Source organism: Glycine soja, chromosome 5, assembly GCF_004193775.1.
Source record: "Glycine soja cultivar W05 chromosome 5, ASM419377v2, whole genome shotgun sequence".
Classification (NCBI taxonomy): Eukaryota; Viridiplantae; Streptophyta; class Magnoliopsida; order Fabales; family Fabaceae; genus Glycine; species Glycine soja.
Genome location: NC_041006.1, coordinates 43,018,111 through 43,042,076, shown reverse-complemented (window position 1 = coordinate 43,042,076; position 23,966 = coordinate 43,018,111). Strand labels below are relative to the sequence as shown.

Here is a 23,966-nt window from a genome sequence, read left to right as displayed (position 1 = left end):
AATAAATATTAATATCAATTATTGAAGTGAAATTCAGTTTTAATTAAAAAACAATATGAAAAATATCTAAAATATTATACTTAAATTTTTTTCTTATAATAAATAATCCGTAGATAAAAATATTATGCATGTCCGGTTCATGTACTGGGCTAATAAAGTTATTTAGTAGGTTTGATAAATTTTTAATGATTTGTAGAAGAAAATATTATATTTTTTTATTTATAGAAATTAAAGGAAGTTTCAAGCATTTATAACAACTCATAGACTTTGTTGAACTAATTAAATTATACCTTTTTGACTGAAAATATTATAAATGCATATTCGATTCATGTATTGAGCTAATAAAGCTGTTTAATTAGTAGTTTTTATAAACCAGCTATTAATTTATTTTTTGTTACAAGTTATTATTTTATTATCTATAATTCTTTTATACATTTTCACACATATAATATAAATGCATTTTTCAAGTTTCCAAGTAGATCTAACTTAATTAGTTGGTTAAACAGAATGCTTTAAGTATGTTATTGTAAACCCTATCACATTAATTTGTGTTTGATTTCTGTATAAGAAAAATATATATACATTTTCAATCGTATATAGCATGCAGATTTTATAAATTTATAATTAACCAGCACATATAATTGATAAGATACACGTTAATTTTGTCATTTTGATTTCAATCGAAAAAGGAAAATCTTTTTTTTTTCCTCAAGTAATATGTGGTATGTATGTTGTTATTGGTCTTCGATCTCTTTAATTATAATTTTTTTTGTTTGTTCTGTGGCATCTTTCATCTTTGTTTCGTGTGGGGTGGAGGAACATAGTCACAAGTCACAAGGCATCTTAAAATCAACCCACACGAGATACCAAAGCTCTGGTCCACGCTTCGTGCATGCCCACAAATATTGGTAGCATCCAACGTACACCGCTTCATCAAGTGGTATATCGGTTCACCGCTAATATCTAACGTTGGATATAACTAGTATTTAGTGATGTAAAGTGGTATTGGTTCTCGATTCACACCCAGCACCGTCTCAATTCAGAGATTCCCTACCCCCACGATGTTTTCTTTTTAATGTTGTATGGTGCATGTATCTTCCATATTAGTGTCGGACATTATGCAAATCTAATTGTGATAGCTAACGTCATGTTTGATCTAGAAAATTTGTTGTGTTCATTAATTTCTCTAAAAAACCTAATACTGCTAGCTAGTTTGATTTCTGAAATGGTACTTTGTAGTTTCTAGGCAATATACTCTTTTTGAGGCAGCAAACTTAATTTTTTCTGGATTCCAATTTGCGTTTAGAGCTTGCTGCGTTGAACATGTGCTAGAAGAGAGCTATTTTTAATCCAATTTTGCCACGGTTAAATGTGCGTATATGACTTTCTAGATGACTTGTAATTGTTTATTGTATAATTGTGGTTTTATGTTGTTTGATTAAAAGCTACATGGATGTCTTAAACATCAAGTTAAATGAAAATTTCAAACGTCTGGTATTATATTCTTGATATTCTTTATTAGGTTGATTGACTTGGCTCATCAGTATCTGTTGTTGGTTAATCAATTCACGAAATTGAAGGTGAAAGCCATCTAATTATACTCTAGGGGCAAAGAGATTGGGATGCTGAATTATGAAGAATTATTATATCAGTTTGGCCTTGTTATTTTCTATCTTTCTTTCTCTCCACTCTTTTTTAATATTGTAGTTTGAAAAATGTGTGTGGGAACTTTCAATTTGGAACAAGACATTGGAGGAGAGATAAATAGTGGATGCAAGTTACCTGGCCTTCATAATTTCAGTTTTTAACTAGTGATGTTTTTACTTTTTTTCTTTAAAAATATATACCGACATGGTCTCTCGCAAATTAAAGGCTTAACTCTAGAGGCATCACTCCTCAAAACTAAGTTACTAAATCAATTTTTTTTTTTCTTAAAAAATGTCAGGTTCATCTTGAATTGCATATTTAAAAGGATTTTTTTTTTTTTACATCAAAAGCTATTTGACACCTAAAAAAAGAGTGAAAAAAAGAAAAATATAGATATAATAAGTGATATTATGATAGAAAAAGAGCGACTGAGAAATAAGAATTATTACTGAAGTATTTAAAATACGTATATATTAAAATATTATTATTTTATTTTTAGTTGCACCTCAAACTAATTAAAATGTATCTCACTTTTCATATTACATGATCTTGAATTAATACACCATAAACTACTTCAGATTAATTCTAAGATGTCCTAAGATTGCCTTTTCCCATCTAATAAATCCAATGCAAATACATATTACAAGATATGTCCCATTACATTAAAACAGTAATGTCTCCTAAAAATTTCCATAGTCCATACACCCGCATCACATCAATTGTCTTGTTTACATCAAGTGCTTTGAGATGATTGCAAAATTAATCCGAGTCATTAATCTTAACAAAAGTAACAAAGCATGACAATTAAATTTAAACTTTTGATGCCTGTTCAATTTCGATTTAACTTTAACGAGGAAAATTCACTTTGAATAAATTCAGGATTAATAGGATTAAAATTAGGTCAAGAGATTTATTCATTTGTCTTACCCTACCCCATCTACACATGCATGCATACATACTTATCTATTAGAGTTAAAATTTTATTTTCATACTTTCATTTTCTAATTATTAAAAATATGAATTAATTATTTTAATAGTTAAATAATTTAAATTATAGTGATTAAATAATAAATTTAATTAAAATATAATTTAATTCCTATTTTTTGGAACTTTATTGTTTATTAATTATTATATATTATTTGAATTAAGACGTATTAATAACATAATATATTTATTTAAAAATAAATAAGCAAAATAAAATTTTAAAAAGTGTGATTCATGTTTTTCGTGGATTTCTCCCAAGTGCCATAAAACTTGACAGAAATAGGATTAGGTTTATACATTTTATCCTAACCTCTCCTAAACTTAACCCCAATGCCTTTTGCGGGATGGAACCAAAGACAGCTAAACCTACCCCTAATTTGTCCAATTGCCATGCCAAATTAAAGTTGGTAATTGGCTCTAGCTTCAGGGTAAACCACCCTTACTTATATGCACCTCCTCAGTCCTTCTCCATCCCATTATACTATTATTTTGCTAGAATTTCCAATTACTTGAGTATCAAAGTCTCGGTAGGTGTTACCACCTCCATCAGCCTTGCTCAACTGCCTCTCAATTTCAATTGGTGTCATCTATGTGAATTGGTCAATTAAATGTATCCCCATCATCACCTTCCTTAATTTTCAAGCTTTCATTTTTCTAAGCGTTTTCCGTAGTTCCTACCCTCTGTTTTTCACCAAGCGAAGCTCATGTCATTAATCTAAAATTGTACCTCCTTAATTACTAATGCTCTATTTGGTATAGAAAAAAGAAATAGAATATATGAAAATAAACAAAATAAATAGAAATAGGTGAGAAATATGGTGAAAATTAAAAGTATTCGAATGAAGAAACATAGAGAAGAGATAAGGAGAGAAATGGAGAGAGATAATGAGATGAGTAAAAATAGTACAATAGACTCCACAATTTTTAAAACTATAAGTAAAGTAAAATAATTTTTAATTCATTATTTTTGTTCTCCTATTTTTTTGACAATTTTATTCTTTGTGCAAAATAAAGAGAATATGCAAAATTAAAGATTTGATGCATCCCGAATTTTTTTATTTCTTTATTAATTGCGTAATGATATATAAATATTATTTTATTTTAAATATCTTTTTTTTTCATCTCTCTTCTTATAATATATTACTATTTATATTTTTCTTTTTCCTGCGATGCGTGTTAGATAACACATTAGATATCTATCAAGCATTGTTTCCAATCACATAAGAGTTTCATTGTTGGACTTTGAACTTTGTTTTGGTTTTACTTAGGTTTGGAAAAGGGATGAAATGCCATTGGTTAACAAAAATGTGAAAAATTAATTAAATTAAAGCGAAATGCAGCACAAAAGTAGCTTATAATTTTAACGAGCTGAAAAATAATTAAAATTAAAATCCATTGATGATGTACTTGTCCCAGCCGTGTCATGGTGACACACTTTTTGTTGACTCTTTGTGGATTTATTATGATCGACCCCACATGCATGCATAGAAGTAAAATAATGTAGCTGCTTTTCTTGATGGGATCCTACTCTTGTACGAGTTCGGCTTTGGATTAAGGGCTTGTTTGGTTGTGAAGAGGGGAGAAGAAATAACAGAAGAGAATAAGTGATTGCAAATTTATCCAGACATTCTGTTCATCTTGTCATAGAAGGTTGAAGATTATTGCAAATTTATTTTTATTTTCTTCTTACTTTTAAAGAAATTTATCCAGACATTCTGTTCATCTTGTCATAGAAGGTTGAAGATTGCAAATCAATGATGATATTATAATTTCTAAAGTTTCAAAGTTAAATACTATTCATTTGAGGATTTTTTTGGATGTTCATCTGGGACATAATTAAAGTTTTGTCAGGCTTAGTATCTATGTTTCACGGCTATTGGCGAGAAGGCATCAAATGCAGAATTGAAAATGGAGAATCTATCAAAATTAGGTCCCATCCTTGGCTACACTCATGACAATTGCTACATCACATCTCCCCCAATCTCCGGGCACGAAAACATGCTCGTAAGTTCCCTTCTTGATCGTGATAATAATGCATGGAAAAAAGATGTTTTTGATGTTTTATTCTCAGAGGAAGATGCCCAGAAATTTTTGAAGTTGTCTCTGCTCAACACTTTCGATGATGACAAGTTGATTTGGCACTTATCTCAAAATAGTATGTATAGTGTTAAAAGTGCTTACCATAACATTATGGATACTATTAGATAACCAACATTTAAAAGTTACCGGAAACTGGATGTTTCTTCGGAAAATGCACATACCACCCAAGATCAAACAATTTTGCTTGGAGACTTCTTCGAGGATTCTTACCATTGCTTCAGAAATTAATCCATAAAGGGTGTCCAATGTCCAGCTGCTTGTGTCTTTTGCTCCAACAACATAGAAACCGATTGACACTTGTTCGTAGATTGCCAAAAGGCTAAGTTATTTTGGAAAGAAGCAAATTTATGGCCTCTCATTGGGAGCAAAGTTCACTCGATTGATAATTTAAAAGGCTTGATTTTTTACATTGGCCAACATTCCAATCAAACAGTAAGTGCAAATTTCTTCACAACACTTTGGGCAAACTGAAAAAATAGGAATGAAAAGCTCTGGAATGAAGTGGACATTACTCCTTCCATATCAATCAGCCTCTCCAAACATTTTCTTTTTGAATGGTTAGCTGCAAGGAGAAATTGCTCAACAAGAACCGTGCAAATACCATCAACGCAGTGTATTAAATGACAGAAACCAACTCCTAACATGTTGAAATGTAACCTTGATGCTGCCATTTTCTCAAACAGAAACGCTTTTGGTGTTGGCATATGCATTCGAAATGAACAAGGAGATTTTATCAAAGCAAGGACCAATTATTTCCATGGAGTCTCGAAACCAGTAGAAGCTGAAGCGTGGGTCTTATACTAAGTGATTCAATGGACATCAAAGCTTGGTTTCAGCAATATTGTTATTTTTACAGTGATTGTAAAACTATTGTGGATAATTTAATAAATGTATCAACATGAATCTCTAAGTTTCATGTCATTATGGCCAGATGTAGAGATATCCTTCCGGATATTACAAACTCATGGTGAGTTTTGAGAGGAGACAAATTAACAATTAACAATGTTGCCCATATTCTAATAAAGACATCATTATTTAACGCTTGTAGTCAGTCCTTTGATAATATTATTACTTAGTATTGAAACTTTGATTTGGGGTGGAGGCTAGCGTGGACTAGTCATTTAAGTGAATTATAATGGACCACTTTACCCACCATAAGATTTATCTCATCCACAAAATGTTATGATGCACCTACTGCCTATATTTTTTTACCTTTTCCTATTTCTCCTTCATTTCCTCTCTCCTCCATTCTCCCACCGTCATTCTCCAACCACCCCCCCCCCCCCCCCCCCCCCCATTTAGATGAACAACAATTCTCCTGATATTATTGATATTAAAAATTTGCCCACCACGACGCTTCATCATGTCACCTATTCCAATGTGAGCAACAATTTTTTTTTAGCACGAAAAAAGAAATGTGGGTTTCCCATAAAAAAAAGTAATCGTAGCTTCCGGCAACTAAAATTCCTCCCACCATCCGTATTGGAAAATTCCTCCGACCACCTTCCTTTTTTGCCTCGTTTGCTTTTTGTTTGCCTTCCCCTTTGACTTAAGAATTTGGGTCACATGAAAATACATAGTGAGGACAAGACGCACCATTGAAAGGAAACAACACTGAAGGAAGAGAAAAAGAGAGTGGTGAACGACACTGTTGCTTGGCACTCGATCAATAGACGATTAAATACACTAAAATAGAGTAGAACGTCGTCGACGAGGACAACAACAAGGTCAAGAACACCAACACCACGCGCACCCGCAAATCCACCAACGCGTGTGTTTTCGCTACCAAAAATCGATGGTGATGATGAATAGTTGTTAGGGTTGCAAGAGAGTTGACAAAAATAATCAGGTGTATAAGATGCATGATACATCCTACTGAGATGGATTATTTCAATAATTTAAATTTATTATCCACGATCAAACACTTGATAGGTGTGGTCCATGATAGTAAATTAGTAATGGCCTTGATTTGGAATGAAAAATTCTACGGGTACTGCTAGTGACACCTAGTAATTTTGCTGTACACCCAGCATAATGTGTGAAATGTCAATTTTGTCCTTATCAATCCGTATTAGGTCTACGAATTGCCAATCCCTAAGAGACTCATAGGATTTGAATTGAACATGTAACTTTCAAGTAATTAGTATAATATTCTAATCAACTGAACTAATAAATCAATTATGTTATAAAATAATTAATGTCGTTATATATAATACTAAAATTTCTAATATATATTTAATACATATGTAAATTTATATAATAAATTTTATGATAATTAATTTTTATCTAATAATTAATTTGTTTACATATATAAATTGTAAATAAAAATTTACATATGTAAAAAACACCAAATTTATTTAGTTATCAATTGTTGTAATAAATATCTAAATACATCATTCAATTAAATATCATATTTGTTTAATTTTCAATCACTATCATAAACTTCCAAATACATCATTCAATTAAATATCAAATTTATTTAACTATTAATTATTGTAATAAACATTTAAATACAACATCCGGTTAAATATCAAATTCTGTAAATAAAATAATATATAAAAAAATTATAATTTTTTTTAAAAAATTATAAAAAAAAGTTATAATTTTAAAAAATTATATTTTTTTAAAAAAATCAAAACATAAGGATTGGCAATCCGCGGATTGATAATCCGTATGTTTTGATTTTTTTTTTAATACGTATTTCTTCTTCTCCGATAATGAAAAATCAATAAATTTCACCGTATATTTGTAAATAACGCACGTACATCACTGACGACAACAAACACTCACAAAAAGACACTAACAGAAACAAGTTACAATAAAAGAATATGATTTTAAGGAAAAAATGCTACAAAAATTAAAAACTAATATGCTATTTGTAACCAAAAATACATATAAAGATATTTTCATTATTTTAAAAAACTGCTAAGTATACAGCAAAAATACTGGGTGACCCAAGTTTTCAAATTCTACTTATATTTCCTATAAATAAAAAAAGAACTAACCGCTTTAGGCCCAATAAATACATACACGTTTTCAACTGTAGAACAGAAGGGTAAAAGAAGAGAAGAAAGATGTTGACAAAAGGCAGCATCAGTCATCACCACGTGTGTGTGGATCACATTCACATCGCCTTTTTCTCTCTCACTACTCACAAGACGACACATCACTCTGGACACAATCCCAGATCTCAATCATCAATCAATGTTCCACAAGTGCGGCCTTACATCACTGCCTCTGCACCCGCCTCCACTGTAGCACTTCTCTCTATTCATATCCTCTCACCCTGCTACACCCTTTTTTCTCTCTTCTGTTTCTTCTTCCTCTTCTCCTCTCGGGGTGTCCCCTCTCACTCTGTGACTGTCGCTGGCAGCTCAGGTACTCTCTTCTCTCTTTACAAATAAAAACCAGCTCAGGTACCCTTTTTTAATTCAAATTTACTTGTAAAGTCTCAAAATTTAAAGCCTTTTTGGGTTTTCATCTGCTGAAAAATAAAGGGCCTGAGAAGAAGGTGGGTGTTTTTCATGCTTGCTATCAATCAAGTTTCAAACTTTTTTGAAGCCCTTTTGGATTTATAAAACTGTGAAAATGGGTTTCTTTCTTTTTTGTATGGTTTCATTGGGTTTAGTTGAATTTTCCATGGCTTCTCAAGCCATAAGAACTGTGTGATTGCAGGTGTTCCTTGTTAAGATCTGTGGTTTGGTTTTCGGGAGGGAACAAGAAAAAAAGGAAAAGATGAATAGCTACAGCTACTATGGGTACCAAGAGAAGAACACCTTGACAAGCTGTGAGGAGACGAGGATGGAATCAGTGATTTGCCCCAAACCTCGCCGATTGGGTCTCATAAACCACTCTTCCATCAACACAGAAGTCGGACCCTCGAGGCACCCCATCATCAGGAAATTCTCTGTTCTTTTTTCTTTTTGGTTTTTCAAGCAAATCGGTTATAAAAATTATGACTTTTCTGTATTTGTTCACTAAAAATAAGCAGCTTCCAACCTGAGGTGGAAGATTCAGGAGTTGGGGCAGCGCTTCTGGACATGCTCCTCCCCAAGGTTCTTTACTATGTAATCTTTTGTTGTATTCTAGGAAACAATATTAAATTTACTTGAAAAAAATGTTAGTTTCATACACAATCTTCGTATTTTTCCTCGTACTAGTATTTTCATGAGAAACAAGCATATTTTTATGATTAAAAATGTTGATATCTTGTGTGATAATCCACTAAATCAAGCCTGGAGATGTTTATGATCAAAGGTTATGCATCCGTTTCGATTTTTCTAGTACAAGAATTTCCTTGAAAAACATAACTTGTAAAAACAGTTGTTTTCTTGTGATACCTAAAAGATCCATTTATTTTAAAGTTGGATAAAATTGGTTTTTGTTAAATTGATTTTAATAAAGTTTTTATTTCGGCCACTGAATATAATTTGGGATGTGTGTTCAAATTAATCTCAGCTACAGACTTTATATTGGAATATGTGCAACTGGGAGGAATTGATTATGGGTATTTGCCAATTAGGCACTAAATCAATTTTTAGTGATAATGATTCATGATCAAAGCTTATGTGCCCTTTTGACGATAGTAACTTCATCATCATTTTTTGTCATGGGGTTCAAATAATCTAACTAAAGATTTTTTACTTTTTTTTTGCAGGAAAATTGCTATCTGGAAAGATCCGGAGGCCAAGAGGTAGCATCATCACCACCATTTTTCTCTGGATCTCCTCCTAGCAGGGCCTCTAACCCTCTAATCCAAGATGAGCAGTTTGGTAATGGGAATTTTATTCCATTTACCGAGGCATCCTCTTCTTCAGCTCGTGGTTGTGTTCCAAAGAAATTTGGTCACACACCAGCTGCGGTAAGGATCGAAGGTTTTGACTGTCTTAACAGAGATAGGAGAAGCTGCAGCATCTCTGCTGTAGCATAAACCATTTTTGAACTAAAAATATATATAAAAAAAAAGAGAACTAATACAGGAAGCAGAGAAAAGATGGTAGAGGACTAAAACTCAATCAAGTTCAAATAGTACTATTGTGTATATAAGTGGTCTGTGCTACTCTGTTTTTGAGTTTGGTGTTATGTAAAATTTCAGATGGGCAGGATTTTTTTTTTTTTTTTGTGGTTTTTCCTTTTGATCAATAAAAGAAAACATGGCAGGGGGAAAATGAGCAACTGTCTTGTTAGGTTCGTAGAGTCTTACAATTGTTATGTGTCTGTCACTAAGGTCCTCCCGTTGTAATTGTAATTTGGAGGAAATTGAGGAAAAATCTTTGGAATTTTGTAAATCAGTTTTATTTATTAATTTTTGTGGGTGCCCTTTTTTGGAGGTGTTGCCTATTTGATAATATTATGTTATATGATAATCTAGAAGAGAAGTTGTCTGTTCAACGCAATCCACCCATGATGTTGGATTGTATTTTTCTATTAGTGCATATACATGATTTGGTTCTTTAAAGATAGAGACACAAAGGGAAAAAAATATTGATATAGGAGGATCTTAAGAAGCAACAAAGCGCATTTTATGGTCAGATTTGAGTGGCTGTCTAGTGTTCTAATCATGGACTAGTTGATTGATTTGCTGGAAAATGATGGGTTAGTATTTGCTTATGTGATGGTGTCGTGGAATGGTGTAAAATATGAGATGTGGAGTCGGCTATGTCGGATATGCATGTTACCAGTGCGGCAAACAGGGTGTTGGAGTGAATGTTTATAAAAATTAATATTATTAATTTTCTAAAAACAAGGTAGTAGTAGCATAGTATATATTTTTTTATTCTCTACTTAAAAAATAGTTATTTAACGCAAAAGTTATTTTAGCTCAATTAATTTTTAGTGTATGAATAAATTTGTCGACTTTAAATCAAATATGTAAAGATTGAATGTGTTTATCAAGGCATTTTAGTAGTTTATAAATTACGTTGACTGGGTGATTTAGATATAAAATCATATTATTTGATATTTCAACGTGGTACTTGGTGATTTAGTGGGAATTCAAAGTGATTCTGAATGTGAATTTAAATAAGCGCTTAAATGGTTTTATTAGGGTGTCCATCTAGGTAATCCTGCTGGGTCGACAGTGTTTCACAAAACACCACCTTTATGTGCATGTCACAAACTAACCGTATGAATATAATTTTATATATTACCAGCTACCCTAACAGAGTGGGCAACGACCCCAATAGAGTAGTTGCTGCTAGGCATGCGTTGATTCGGAAAATAAGAAAAATACATGAGTGTGAAAACTATGTTTTACTGTGTTTGTATCTTCATGATTGCTAACATATTTAGTTTTGAACATGCGTGCTTGATTTGCTGTTATTTATACGGGTGCACTAATGTAATGTTCTTTTTTTTAGTATCCTGTCTTTTTGTAAGTTTGGTTGGCCATTTTCAATGAATGATGCTTTGAAAGAAAAGTATAATTTTGCAAAGTAAGTGATATAGAACAGCACATTGTTGTCAACGCGTATCAAACTTTGTACATCAACTTGTTGAATGCTTGCTATAAATCCTTTTCTATTTTAAACTGATGGAATTTAGCTCTTGCGTTTATACATAAACTAGCATTTTTTTTTACTTAAGAATACAAAATTGGACTGGAAGCAAACACCCACAAAAATGACCAAAACTCAAAGTGTTAGAACATAGCAACGAAACAATTCTATTTACACGGTGTGCGCGTGTCACATAGTGGAATAGTAAATAAATAAATTGTAGCTTCTGCTTCTTACTTTACTTCCACAGTTTTGGAGGTTTAAGGTTGCCTATACTGACGCTCTTTTTTATACCTGACATCAAATTTGTGAAAGAAAGTTCAAAAGTTAAACGAACATAGGTTTTAAGAATAGTATTCATATCCCCAACGGAGACTTCAACTTTATGTTAGTACATACCTGGTGACTTCTTCAAGGGGTCCTTTACTGGGGTGGTCGCGATAGATGAAGTTCGGTTTAATTTCCTCATCACTTGAATAGTTTTGCGAATTGGTTTAGATCTGCAAAACATATGAAGAAAATTAAAAAAATTAAAAAAATTTAACAAATGAATACACATAATAGGCTTCAACTTACAAATGAATATAATATGCAAATTTAACATTCATCAATCCTGAACATTGTAATAAGAAACTGGTATATTAGAAAAGCAAAGTTGTCATCAGACGGCTCAAGTAAACTATATTCTCCAGAGAAGAAATATATTTGTAGTTTGACATCTTGCTTCTCAATTATACTTTTGGTCCCTCAGTATTCTTCAAGTTTCAATTGTGCCAAAATTAAGTCTCTCAGGCTTCATAAATGCCTGATTTTAATTCCTGAATTTCAATAGTGTCAATAGGTATTGCAATTGTGAGATTTTAATCCCTAGCTGATACAATTGCGTGATTTTTGTCCTCACAAAATTAGTTTCAATCACACAATTAAGAAATTTTAAAGACTAAAATTGTACAATTATGATATCCACCAATTGACACAATTGAATTCCAGAAACTAAAATTGCATATTTGCGAAACCCAAGGAACCAATTGAAAAGATGAAAGATTAAAATTGCACAAGAGAAACCAAAAGTGTGATAAAGCCTTTAATCAACGTGGTAAAAGTTCCTACTCAGTCAATGAAGAAAACCCTTTGTACCGTACGAAATGTTTCATTAGATAGTTGAGTCCACGGGGAAGGGGTTATAATGTTACCAGATATATTTTGATAACTTTAGTATAGATAACTAGCTAGGAAATTAACAAGAATTCCCTTTCTAATATGAAGATTTAGTAAACTGTTTAGCAGGAATGTAAAGGGCAGTGACCAAAGCTGTAATAGAATAAACACTACTCACCTCTTATCTGATGATGTTGTGCGTTCGGTGAGACTAGAATTTTCTGAACCGTCAGTTTCTGTGCCTGGAGCAACAGCACTGTCAGAAAGATCACTTGATTTTTCATCAAAATCAGAATCTGTAAATCTTGAAGTTTCTGCAATTGCAGCAATATTCTTTCCTATATTTCCCTCATGAAGTTCAGATTGATGGAGAAATTCATTTTGGTGTATATGGTCATCCATCGGTTGCTGGTTAAAAGCTTCATAGTGCTTAATACTTCTACTTCGTGAAATTTGGTTTCGCTTAACAATGCTACCAACTGAACCTTTGAGTAATTGAAGCCTCTCAATCTCCTCCTCTTTTGCAAAAATAGCGTTCTTCAAAGAAGACACCTGGAAAGTCAGGCAAGGAAGAGGATAATTAGTTGTGTTTGGTAATCAACTAATTTTGGCTATGTTTCGTTTCCCGTTCAGCTGCCTTGAGCATACGTTTGTTTTGCTAAACTCAGTTTGGTGATATGTTTAGTTTCTCGTTCAATAACTATAGACACTTATGTTTGGCTTTAGACCAAGTTTCAAATGAAAGAAACATCAGGGTTGCTTTTAAAATTTTGTTTGTAATATGAAATTCATTCAAACTTTACAAACGTTAATCCAAACATGCACTTCAAAAGTATAAAATGAAAGCAAAGGAAACAGATATAAGATCAACTGAAAGACATTTTGGTTCATTCACAAAGCTGAAAAGAATGTAATACAGTCATGCCAACATAATTTGGTAGACAAAAGGTAGTACCTGTTCCATTAATTCTCTCACATCTTTGCTCTCTTTGCTACTTCGTGCAGCTCCTAATTCAACTCCAGAAACCCTTTCAGCAAACTTTAAAGTGCTCAGTGTTTCAGAATATGAACTTACGTCTGAATTAATTTGAACAAACATGAGTGTCTTCGCTTGGTCACCTGTGCAATAAAATCAAAGACAAGAGTCAAAGATCATAAGAAAATCTACATAGAAAAGATTCAAGGCATGTGACATAACAAATGATGAATAAAGATTTACCAAGAGAAGTTTGTAGAAGTTGAGTAAGTTTGCTGTTTCTGTATGGTACATGGGGGCTTTTTTGAGAAAGGGCAAAAATAACATCTCCAAGGGCAGATAGTGATCTGTTTATATGTTGTGCTTCCTTAAGCCTATCCCCAGTTACTTCAGACCGATCTACCCTTTCACTTCCTGCCAAATCTACCAAATGAAGATTACCAACCATAGTAGAACCAGTCTTCAAGTCCTTCCCACGAATATGAATTGAGACAACACTGTGTACATAAGTTTACATGGTGTTATCATAATAGACGCCTTTGCTTTCAATGTTAAATCTTAAAGAAAGGGGAAAAAAGTGGTGTGACCTGTGAGAACGGCTACTTCTTTCATTCATAGCAGTTGCACCAATGGCTCTATTTTTAAGTCCAATGTCCATTAGCTTAATTACATCTGAAGGCGATTTCACAGGAAACAAGCTAGCATCTGGTACTGCTAAGCCCTTTGGTTGAGGTCGAGTCAATATCCCAAGTGTGTGCATTTAAGGAAATCAGAGAAAGAAAAAAAGTAGAAGAAGAAAATCCATGCAAAGAATAACATATTAAAAGTTAATGAAAAAAAGGATATCTTTTTGGAGAACCATCTGTTATTAACAAGTCACGGACTTGCTCATTATATATCTCAACCATTTGAACTCCAATCTCGTAGTCCATGAGGCTTTCTCTACTTGTGGCAATCTTGAAGAGGTCATTTAGAGCTCGATAATTAACACCAATAGTCTCGCTTGTTGCCCCATTTGGACCAGTCTGAGAAAAGTTGGCATCTTATAGAATGAAGAATTCCTTCAATAACATGATGTATGAGATAAAAATCAATTTATTCAGAGGGTTCATACCATTGTATAAGTTTTCCCTGAACCAGTTTGGCCATAAGCAAATATACACACATTATACCCATCTAGAACTGATCTTATAAAGGATTGAATGTCAGAGTATACCTCCGCTGCATTATTCAATTTAATATCATTAGTACAACATTAGAAGGTTAACATAACAACTAAAAAAGGGAGAAACTGTGTTAAAAAAATTAATCTTAAAACCTTGAGTTGTGGCAGAGCCGAAAACCTTGTTAAATTTAAATGATCGAAGAGCATCTTTTCCTTCTTTGGATGGATTTGCCACAACCAAATCATTTTCACCAATGAGTTTAACAATAGATTGTTTTTCCTTTTTGCCTGAAAGAAATGGTCTAATTCGACAATATACTCTGATATTTCCTGTATCAGAAAAAGTTTGTGTGAATTCAAAGTACACTTGCATCAATAGCCTAGTAGACAGACACATAGATAATGCCACCTTTTAATTCTTGAATCTCATTAAACATTTTTTGATTTTCAGCAAGAAGAGTATGGTAGTTCTCAGCTGCATGTAACAGCGGTTTAAGATAAACACCTGAAAAATTAATTTACAATCAAGTGATGAGTTAACTCTTAAGAAGGAAAGACGGTGCACTAAGATGACATTCTACTAAAAAGGCCTACCTAACCGATCACAATCCTCTGCATAAACCGTTTGCTCTTTCATAACATTTTGCTTAATGCATTCCCAAGATAATTCCAATTTCTGGATGTTTGCAAATTAAGTACAAAATTGAAATGTTTGACATCACCAAGATAACATTGACATTAACACATTTGTAAGTGTACCTGTAGGGAACTCAATTGAAAGTTTATAACAGTCTGTATTTGGTTCATTTTCATGTTCCACTTCTGATCTTTTGAATCAGAAGAAACCTCAAGCTCCTTAATCTTATTTCTTAATTCGTCCAATCGATGCTCATATTCTCGAGACTTTTGTTCCAATGTTGAAATTTCCAAATTTTTGTCCTCCTGCTCTTTCATCAACCTGATGATTTCTTTCTCATCTGCCTCCTTTTCTTCCTCTCTGATCTTCTCAGCCTGTATTGAAGGACCAAAGGACTCATAATACAAATAATTAACATGAAAATAATCAATACTATGTAAGAACTGTATATTGCTTGCTGTATCTATTCAAACCTCTCTTGGAAAGTTAGGACATCAGTCAAAATGTTGCACAAGCGAACACATCTTACACATATGATGTCTCCCGAAAATCATTAAAGTGCTAATTAAAATAATAATAATAATAATATAAAAATTAGTTAATACTGCCGCATTATTTCGCTTTAACATTTTTTCTCTTCCCCCTCTCCTGTATCTTAACAAAATAATAATATAGTTATATCAATAGTCGATAAAATTAAAATATATTCAAATCATAGTAAAAAAATATTATTATTATATTTAAAATGTTTTATTATTATTTATTTTAAAATAATAGTGTTATTATTTTAACTGCTCTCAATATTTTACTTTATTTATGATTTGGCATTTTATTTATCAAAATAAATAATAATTAAAATAATATTAAACTAATTAATATTACAATTGATATTATAAGAATAGATAAATACATACACGTAGGTTGCTGATAATTTTTTTTTAAAAAAAAATCACGTACGTTGCCGGGATGCCAATCTAGATTAATTGTCTCTGCATATAAAACTAAAAGTGTACCAAAATGTTGCATATCTTGAAAAGTAAGAAACCGTTACCTTATTTCTTAATTCTTCCAATCGGTGCTCATATTCTCGAGACTTTTGAGTTAATTCTACTTTAGCATCCTTAGCTTCTGTTTCCAACTGTGAACGTTGTACTTCATATGTTCTTTTGGTTTTTTCTAGTTCTTGCTTTAATGCTGAAATTTCCAAATTTTTGTCCTCTTGTTCTTTCATCAACCTAACAATTTCGTTTTCATTTTCCGTTTTTACCTCCTCTTTGATCTTTTCAACCTGTATTGAAGGGCCAGAGAGCTCATAATACAAATACAATAAAGTAATTTATTTAAGGATAAAACATAAATAAAGTTCCTTATATGTTTTTTATGCTATTTTCCAATCAGAATTAGTTTTATCTCAAGAATCCGTAATAAAAGTTTCAGCATAGGTTACTAAGGTGAAACTCCTATTCTGATCAGAGAACACCAAGTGCATCTAAGTCTTGTATTTCAAGTTTTAACTAAAACCTCTTGATCTTGTCCTGCCTCTCAAAGTGTACTAATCTATTGTTTATCATGCAAACTGCAAAGAAACCATTACCTTATTTCTTAATGCTTTCAATTGATTCTCATATTCTTGGGCCTTCTGTTTAGCATCTTTAGCTTCTTCTACGAACTGTGAACATTCTACTTCATATGTTTTTTTTTTTGTTTCCAGTTTTTTCTTCAATGATGAAATTTCTAATTTTTTGTCCTCCTGTTCTTTCATGATCCTAATAGTTTCCTTTTCGTCTGTCGTTTTTACTTCCTCTTTGATCTTTTCAGCCTGTATTGAAGGGCCAAATATTTCATAATACATGAAACTAATTTCTCCATGGATAAAACTCAAATGTTTTTAGTGCTACTTTCCAATTAGAAATAGAGTTCTATGTCAAGTATCTGAGTAATAAAAGTTTCAGCATAGATTACCGAGGTGAAATTATATTCTGATTGGAGAACACTGCCAAAAACATGTATGCTTTTTTAACTAAAACCTCTTGGTCTTGTCCTGTCTCTCATGGTGTACCAATATATTGCTTTTTGTGCAAAATAAGAAACCGTTACCTCATTTCTTAATTCTTCCAATTGATGCTCATATTCTTGGACCTTCCGTGTCAATGTTGCTTTAAAACCGTTGGCTTCTTCTTCCAACTGTGAGAATTGTACTTCACATGTTCTTTTGGCTGTTTCCAGTTCTACCTTCAAAGCTGAAATTTCCAAATTTTTGTCCTCCTGCTCTTTTATCAACCTAACAACTTCATTCTCATCTACCTTCTTTTCTTCCTCTTTGATCATCTCACCCTGTATTGAAGGGACAGAGAGCCCAAAATCCAAATAACTTGAACATGATTTAATTAAAAGTGTATCAATACGTTGTTTATTGTGCAAAGCAAGAAACCATTACCTTAAACTGCTGAACCTGGCTAGAACATATCTGTTACAAAAGTTCCCTCTGATAAATAGAAATCTCATACCAATATGCAAAATTTGAAGGTATATAAAATTGGTATAATTCTAGCAAAATAACTAGACAAAACTATTTGTGATACCTCACTCTCATCTCTAGTTCCAGATGCAAGTGCCTCAAGTACTCTTATTCTCGATTGGTATTTTTCTTCCCGAGCCTTGAAAAGATTGTTTTGCTGAAGTCATAGGGTAAGAAGTGATATGGAGAAAATTATTGAGAAACTAAAAGTAACTAAATAACTAGCTTTTGAAAATAATGTAACGAACATAACATACAGTTCGCAAATGTTCTGCTTGAGTTGACATGCGCCGCTCAATCTCTTGGGTAACCTTTTTCAACAAGCATGCCACACGCTGAACAACAAAGATAATAGACAGTGTTTGTGAAACTGTTTGTGGCACGTGTTAGGGGTGTAAACCAATTGCATGGATTATATACATGTAGGCTAATGAATGAGTTTATGAACATATGTAACACCAAACCAAAGTCTCCGAGGCCATACATGAGGTATTTCCCCATTTCTTCTTTCAACACTTTCTTCAAGAATACCATTCACAACACTCAGAAGAGACTGAGTGGGAGCATTCTGCAACATTAGACTGAAACAAATCAGTGATGTATCAAACAGAAAAAAAAATGTATATCTATATACATACACACATACATTAAGCGCGTGTATCTGGTGGTTGACTTTAAGAACTTACATCTATACTGTTTGATTTCATCATTTCTGATATTTTTGCAGCAGGAAGATCTGCGTAACTCCCAGGTTTCAGTTGAAACTCCTCATGAAACTTATGACCAACATGGTGTATTAATGAAACTGATGGTTCTGTAGAATATACAAATGACTAAAACTAATCACTTAAAGACAAGAACACCATCTATTTGGAAACTGATGATAGACAAACAGTATAGATAAATAGTATTTAACAAGAAATTTCAAGGAAAAGGTCTTCCATACAAAAGTTAAGATTTAACTTTAGGACAAAGATATAATGTCTCAAGTTCTTTTGACGCTATTCTCTAGTTAAAATAGTATTTCTTCTTAGTAACTAGTAACTGCTGCTATGAAATGCCAATTTTGATTAGAGAGTAGTACCGACACTTTTTATAATAGCTTTTTAATAGTACAAGCTAGAACTTCACAAATTTTGTTTCTTAGGAAATTCAAGTTACAAATAAGTTTTCTTAATTGTTAACATAACCATGTCACCATGTTTAATATTGTATGCTTAAACACACACAAGTCTGAGTTGAATAAAATTCACCGGACCTGCCATAATAATAGGGGTACTATTAACACGTTGCAACATCGACCCAGCTGCAATCTTCCTCTGCTCTCCACCAAATGTTGGAGAACAATGAAAATTGAATGGTGCATTCCCATGAGGGCTCACCGTGTTGGAATTAGTTACAGATATATTATCTCCCAAAGCATTCTGCAAACTTTTCTCTCTAAGTGTTAAAAGACAATCCACAACAGCTTTCATAGACCCCTACACAACAAAAGAGTCATGGTATGCATCAAAACAAAACCAATGCTATAAATAAAATTTTGATCTAAAAAAATTGATATAAAAACTAGGCAGACATATAATAAGAATTTAATTAGAATATTCTGATAATATAAAGATTTTTACAAAGTCATTTAATTATTGATTACCATGCTTAGTAAAATTATTTATTTTTTAATGATTACTTTAAAAGATATATTTAGAGTAGTAGAGTTATTTTGTAATTGGTTAAAAGTCTAATTTAAAACTCGAATTAAGTTAATTATATCTAGTATAAAAATCTTTTCACAAACAGGGTATCAATTTAAACTCAACAATAATAATAACGCCTGATTGATTACAATTGTGCAACTCTAATTTGAATGCTTGACACAAAGTTAGGCATCTTATACCTTCTCTAGGTCGGATATTTCAAACCGGGGCAATCCCATTCCGTCCAAAGCTTTCAGAAACGATTTAACATTTTCTGATTGTGATGGCAGAAAATTATCAGGTTCACTAACCTACATAAGAGAATCCAGACTAAAAGGTATATCTCAAATCAAGTTACCAATTACAGTCAGAGTTAGTAAAAGGTTAAAAAGTGTTACCACATTCACGGTACCATGTCGTAGCTTGTTCAGTATCTGGCACAAAACTGTACCATTGCTCAAGCATGCTCTTAATTCACCATCCGTGACATTTATTGGAAGGTTCAATGAGGGGACAAGACTAGTTAACCACTGAACCAAAAGCAATCGATGTTTGGCTGAAAATATTCAAGTAGAAGGAGATCAACATATGAATGAATACATAACATGCAAATTACTAATAGGTGTAGTGACTAAGTAGGTCATATTCCATTACCTTCCACCTCACCATATAAGGATAGAAAATTCTCAATTTCATTGGAACTAGCATCCGGGCTGCCCAACTCTCTAGGTTCTGAATTGTTGTCATCAGGCGGGGAATTCATCACTATGTTCCTGTAGGAGGGGCATGCAACTTCAGATCCATGGAGACATGTTTCAAAGAAATTATTTTATCGTATCATCCTAGAAACTCTTAAAAGCATAAAGCCTGGAATTAATATCCAACCCACCCCCAATGAAAGTAAAAAGTTAGAAATTGTAATCATGGTAGTCTGAATTAAATTACACAAATACAATGCTATCAAAGCATTATGATTCCAATTCCATTCACTAGTTAAGGCACAATCTTTCTACCCTTGTACGTAATTGAGGCTGAGTATATATGTCACTGTTTTGCTCATAAACACAAAACATCAACTTGAAAAAATGGTCCCAAGAGGTTTGGAGTAAAAAAGGACAACTTTTTGTGTGCTACGTTTCAATGCAACAATGTATTTCAAAGATTTTCAAAATAATATTCCAGAAATATAAAGAATACCAAGAATAATGTGAATTCAACCCATGCATAGTAGTTTTCAGAACCCTTTAATGGAAGCCTAACATTCCCATTTGTTGTTGTTGACCCTTCAAGAATGGAAAAATTTGTAAAACTGCAACATGGAGAAGGACAAAATAAAAGAAGGGAAAAGAAGAAGAATTTGAAAAGTTTGAAAAGAGAATATAATGATGCATTAATTCAAACCCGAGAATGCAGTAAGACGTTCACGTAGAATCAAAGATGGTTGTTGAGATTGAATATGAGGAGACTCAGAGAGAGAAAAATCCATTCAATAATTATAATTTTGAAAGAAATTAGTATAATTATAATAATAATAATTTAAAAAATGATGTATGTTAGCATGTTAGTGTTGGTAATGTTTGTTTGTTTGGAAGTGAGAAATGAGAAAGATGCATGATAGAGTGTTCCGAGAAAGTAGGAGAGCAACACTCTCTGCGTCACGATCATTTAGCGCCAGCGCCAAAAGAGAGAACAATCGCAAGTGCCACGTGTTCAACACCCGTTTGTGTTCTTTGTAACTGTTTTCACTACTCATGCATCACTCAAATTAATCTTCCTCATCATGGATTTGCACGTGCATTAACACAACCATGTCCGTGAGCTTAAGAAAAAAAGCTGAAAAGGCCCCGGCTCGTTTAATTTGCCTGCTGTTCCAGCTTATCTATGAAAACACAAGATAATTTGTTTTTATATCATTAAAATTCATAACAAAATACTAAATAAATATGTTTAATTATATAAATGATCAATTTAAAATTTTGATACAGAGTTATTTTTAATTATTGAAATTCAATTCAAAAATAGAGATAAAAGATGATAGTTTAAATGGGATAATTTGTTGAGAAGATCATGCACAGAATTAAAGATTAAAAAAAAAAGAATTTAGTTTGAAGCCGTTGAGAGGGAAATTAATTGTTGAGAAAATATTAAGAATGTTTAGTTGAGATAGTGAGAATTTTATTAAATCGGATTGACTTGATGAATTCGATTATCTAAACCAAATCAATAAATTTGATTTAGATTGGTCCCATTAATACGTTTGTTTCACTTCAATATTCTGAATCAACTTATTTTCAAAAAAAAAAATCTGAATTAAATCAATATAATTGATTTGGTTTTTGATTATTTTTTTTCAACTTAACAAACCTATCACATATTATTAGTCCATTTCACTCTCTATTATAAATACCACATACCCAGACCGAAATCACTCGACATAAAGAAGAAGAATGGAGTTTCATGGAAGGATGGGAATTGTGGTCATATCCACGGTCACAGCTAGGAACAGTTATGGATAGCATTATATTTGTGTACGTCACGTATGAGCAATTCCTCCCGTACAGTGTTCGTAACTATATCATAAAGTACGTACGCAAGTTAACAAGCCATGTGCACTCTTACATCCATGTATCCTTCCCTGAATTCACAGGGGAACAAGTCCTCGAGAGAAAGAGAAGCCAAGCCTACATTGCCATCCGAACCCACCTCAGTGTAAACTCAGCCCAAAGAGCCGGCAGGCTCAAAGCCGAAGTGGTGACGGATAGCCAAACCCTAGTAGTCCTCGGCATTGACGACAATGAAGAAAACACGTTCCAAGGACTTACAGTGTGGTGGAGTGCAAATCATAAATCCTCGAATCCCTCCAAAGAGAATAGGTTCTTAAAACTGACCTTCCACAAGCGTTATTGGCGCTTACATCCAACATGTCTTCAAAGAAGGCAGGGCCATTGCGTTTCAGGACAGGACGCCAAAGCTGTACACCGACAACTCCAGCTGTGGTTGGGTATACTTACAAGACAAATGTTAACGTTCTGAACCCAGCTCATGTACCGCTTTAATTGACAAACAGCCCAACCCTTGGAATATACTACAGTCCAACGACTTATATATTAAGACGGTTCTTGATCAATCATTATCGTTTTGCTGTCGTAAAAAATGTTTTTCCTAGTAGTGAAATTTCATGGTGCTGGCCAAAAGCTACTTGGATGTTGAGTCTCACAGTTTGTTTTCCAGTACTGTTGAGAAGTTTTGGGGGACGTCAACTTGAAACCTGCTGATATGTTGCTGAGAATCTCATGCCTAAGTCAATTGCTCAAGACTCTGAGACTTGCTTGAAGAGTCTGATTGAGTCCATTGAGGAGACCAAGAAGAAGCTGCTGACACAAGATGAAGTAAAAAAGGCCAATAAGGATGAGAAAGCACACTTGAAGGAAGAACGAGAAAAGGAACCGTTAGCTAAATAGGAACTGATAAAAAATCTGGGGAATTAGTTTAGGAATTTTTTTTATTTGCTTTAAATCCATTAGTTTAGATAGAAAAAGATCAATAATAGTTTTAATGAATTTTCCTTTTTTTTAAGCAATAAGTTGAATTGGCAGTTTTGGTATTGGCCAAGTTCTGAGATCATATATGCTACTATCGAATTTGGAGATGCAGTTGCAGGTCTATTTGTTAATCCAATATTATCTGAAAGATACTTGGTCAAACCGAGTACATACCTCGGCTAGGTGACACAATTTAAGCCAATATCAGGAATATATTAATCTTATTTTTAATATGAATCTTTTAAGTGAGGATTTTTAGTTATTTGGTCGTTCTAACATTATTTTTTATAATTTCCACTATGTCTTATTTGTAAGAAATCCATCAATAATTATATTCCAATGTTAAAAAATTTCAAAAAACTCGTACTTTTATATTTTTTAAATTATTAAATAAAACACAATGACATTGAACAAAATCAATAAGATAAATATTATTCTTTGCTAGTAAGAAATTGTTTTTTTATAAAAGATACAACTCTTATTTCTTTCACATAAATTTGTTTTAATGGAAAAGAAACTACAAGAAATAGTTTTTTCACTTAAAAAATCCTCCAAGAATCTTAATTGGAAATGCTTTAAACTGATTTATTTATTACTCTAAAAATTACGGATCGAAAATGATAGATATAATTATCTCCTTAAAACAGGAAAACATGATCAAATCATTACCAGAGATTAAAATAAGATAATTTATAATTAATTACGAAATATCATCGGTATCCTGATCATCTTATTTTTTGAATCGGTAAGAATTAAACTTAGGTATCAAAAATTTAAAACAAGTCACACACGGTGTCCAACTAAATAATTTAGAGCCTAGATTCCTTTCATTGAAATATTATCTAACCATGCGATTGATAGAGCGGTTCTCCTTTACCTCTCATTTGTTTTTTTTAATCTATTAAAGCACCATTTATAAATGATTAAAATTTTGATTTTAAATTAAAGTAGAAGAGTTTTTGAAAGTAAAAGAGAAATATCAACAAAGTTCACATTTTCCCTTTATTTTTATTCTATTAATAGCTATTTTATTTATCAATATTTATACATA

At 32.5% G+C, this 23,966-nt stretch overlaps 3 protein-coding genes across 4 annotated transcripts; 2 read left to right on the top strand and 1 right to left on the bottom strand.

Annotated features, from left to right (window-relative positions):
- The first annotated feature begins 7,934 nt into the window (after positions 1-7,934).
- LOC114413613 lies at positions 7,935-10,079 on the top strand. Of its 2 annotated transcripts, none has more exons than XM_028378102.1 (4): positions 7,935-8,109; positions 8,384-8,630; positions 8,723-8,786; positions 9,389-10,079. In XM_028378102.1, exons 2-4 carry the CDS (start codon positions 8,467-8,469, stop codon positions 9,659-9,661), a joined length of 501 nt encoding a protein of 166 aa, XP_028233903.1. In that variant the 5' UTR covers positions 7,935-8,109; positions 8,384-8,466; the 3' UTR covers positions 9,662-10,079. The 2 variants fall into 2 exon arrangements, with proteins under 2 accessions (XP_028233903.1, XP_028233902.1); XM_028378101.1 differs by having other exon boundaries at positions 7,938-8,109; positions 8,407-8,630.
- Positions 10,080-11,217: 1,138 nt separating this feature from the next.
- On the bottom strand, positions 11,218-20,136 carry LOC114411415 (kinesin-like protein KIN-14C). The gene is made up of 24 exons (XM_028375107.1): positions 20,028-20,136; positions 19,772-19,929; positions 19,574-19,684; positions 18,941-19,163; positions 18,369-18,496; positions 18,167-18,250; positions 17,940-18,017; positions 17,747-17,839; positions 17,602-17,631; positions 17,262-17,498; positions 16,759-16,983; positions 16,216-16,452; positions 15,287-15,538; positions 15,122-15,203; positions 14,937-15,032; positions 14,681-14,857; positions 14,477-14,583; positions 14,208-14,387; positions 13,950-14,116; positions 13,606-13,859; positions 13,342-13,505; positions 12,565-12,938; positions 11,628-11,728; positions 11,218-11,522 (listed from the first exon to the last, which is right to left on the bottom strand). Exons 1-24 carry the CDS (start codon positions 20,134-20,136, stop codon positions 11,467-11,469), a joined length of 3,723 nt encoding a protein of 1,240 aa, XP_028230908.1. The 3' UTR covers positions 11,218-11,466.
- A 1,745-nt stretch (positions 20,137-21,881) lies between these two features.
- On the top strand, positions 21,882-23,098 carry LOC114411414 (AAA-ATPase At3g28540-like). The gene is made up of 3 exons (XM_028375106.1): positions 21,882-22,374; positions 22,689-22,821; positions 22,951-23,098. The coding sequence occupies exons 1-3, from the start codon at positions 21,882-21,884 to the stop codon at positions 23,096-23,098; spliced, it is 774 nt and encodes a 257-aa protein (XP_028230907.1).
- The last annotated feature ends 868 nt before the right edge of the window (positions 23,099-23,966 follow it).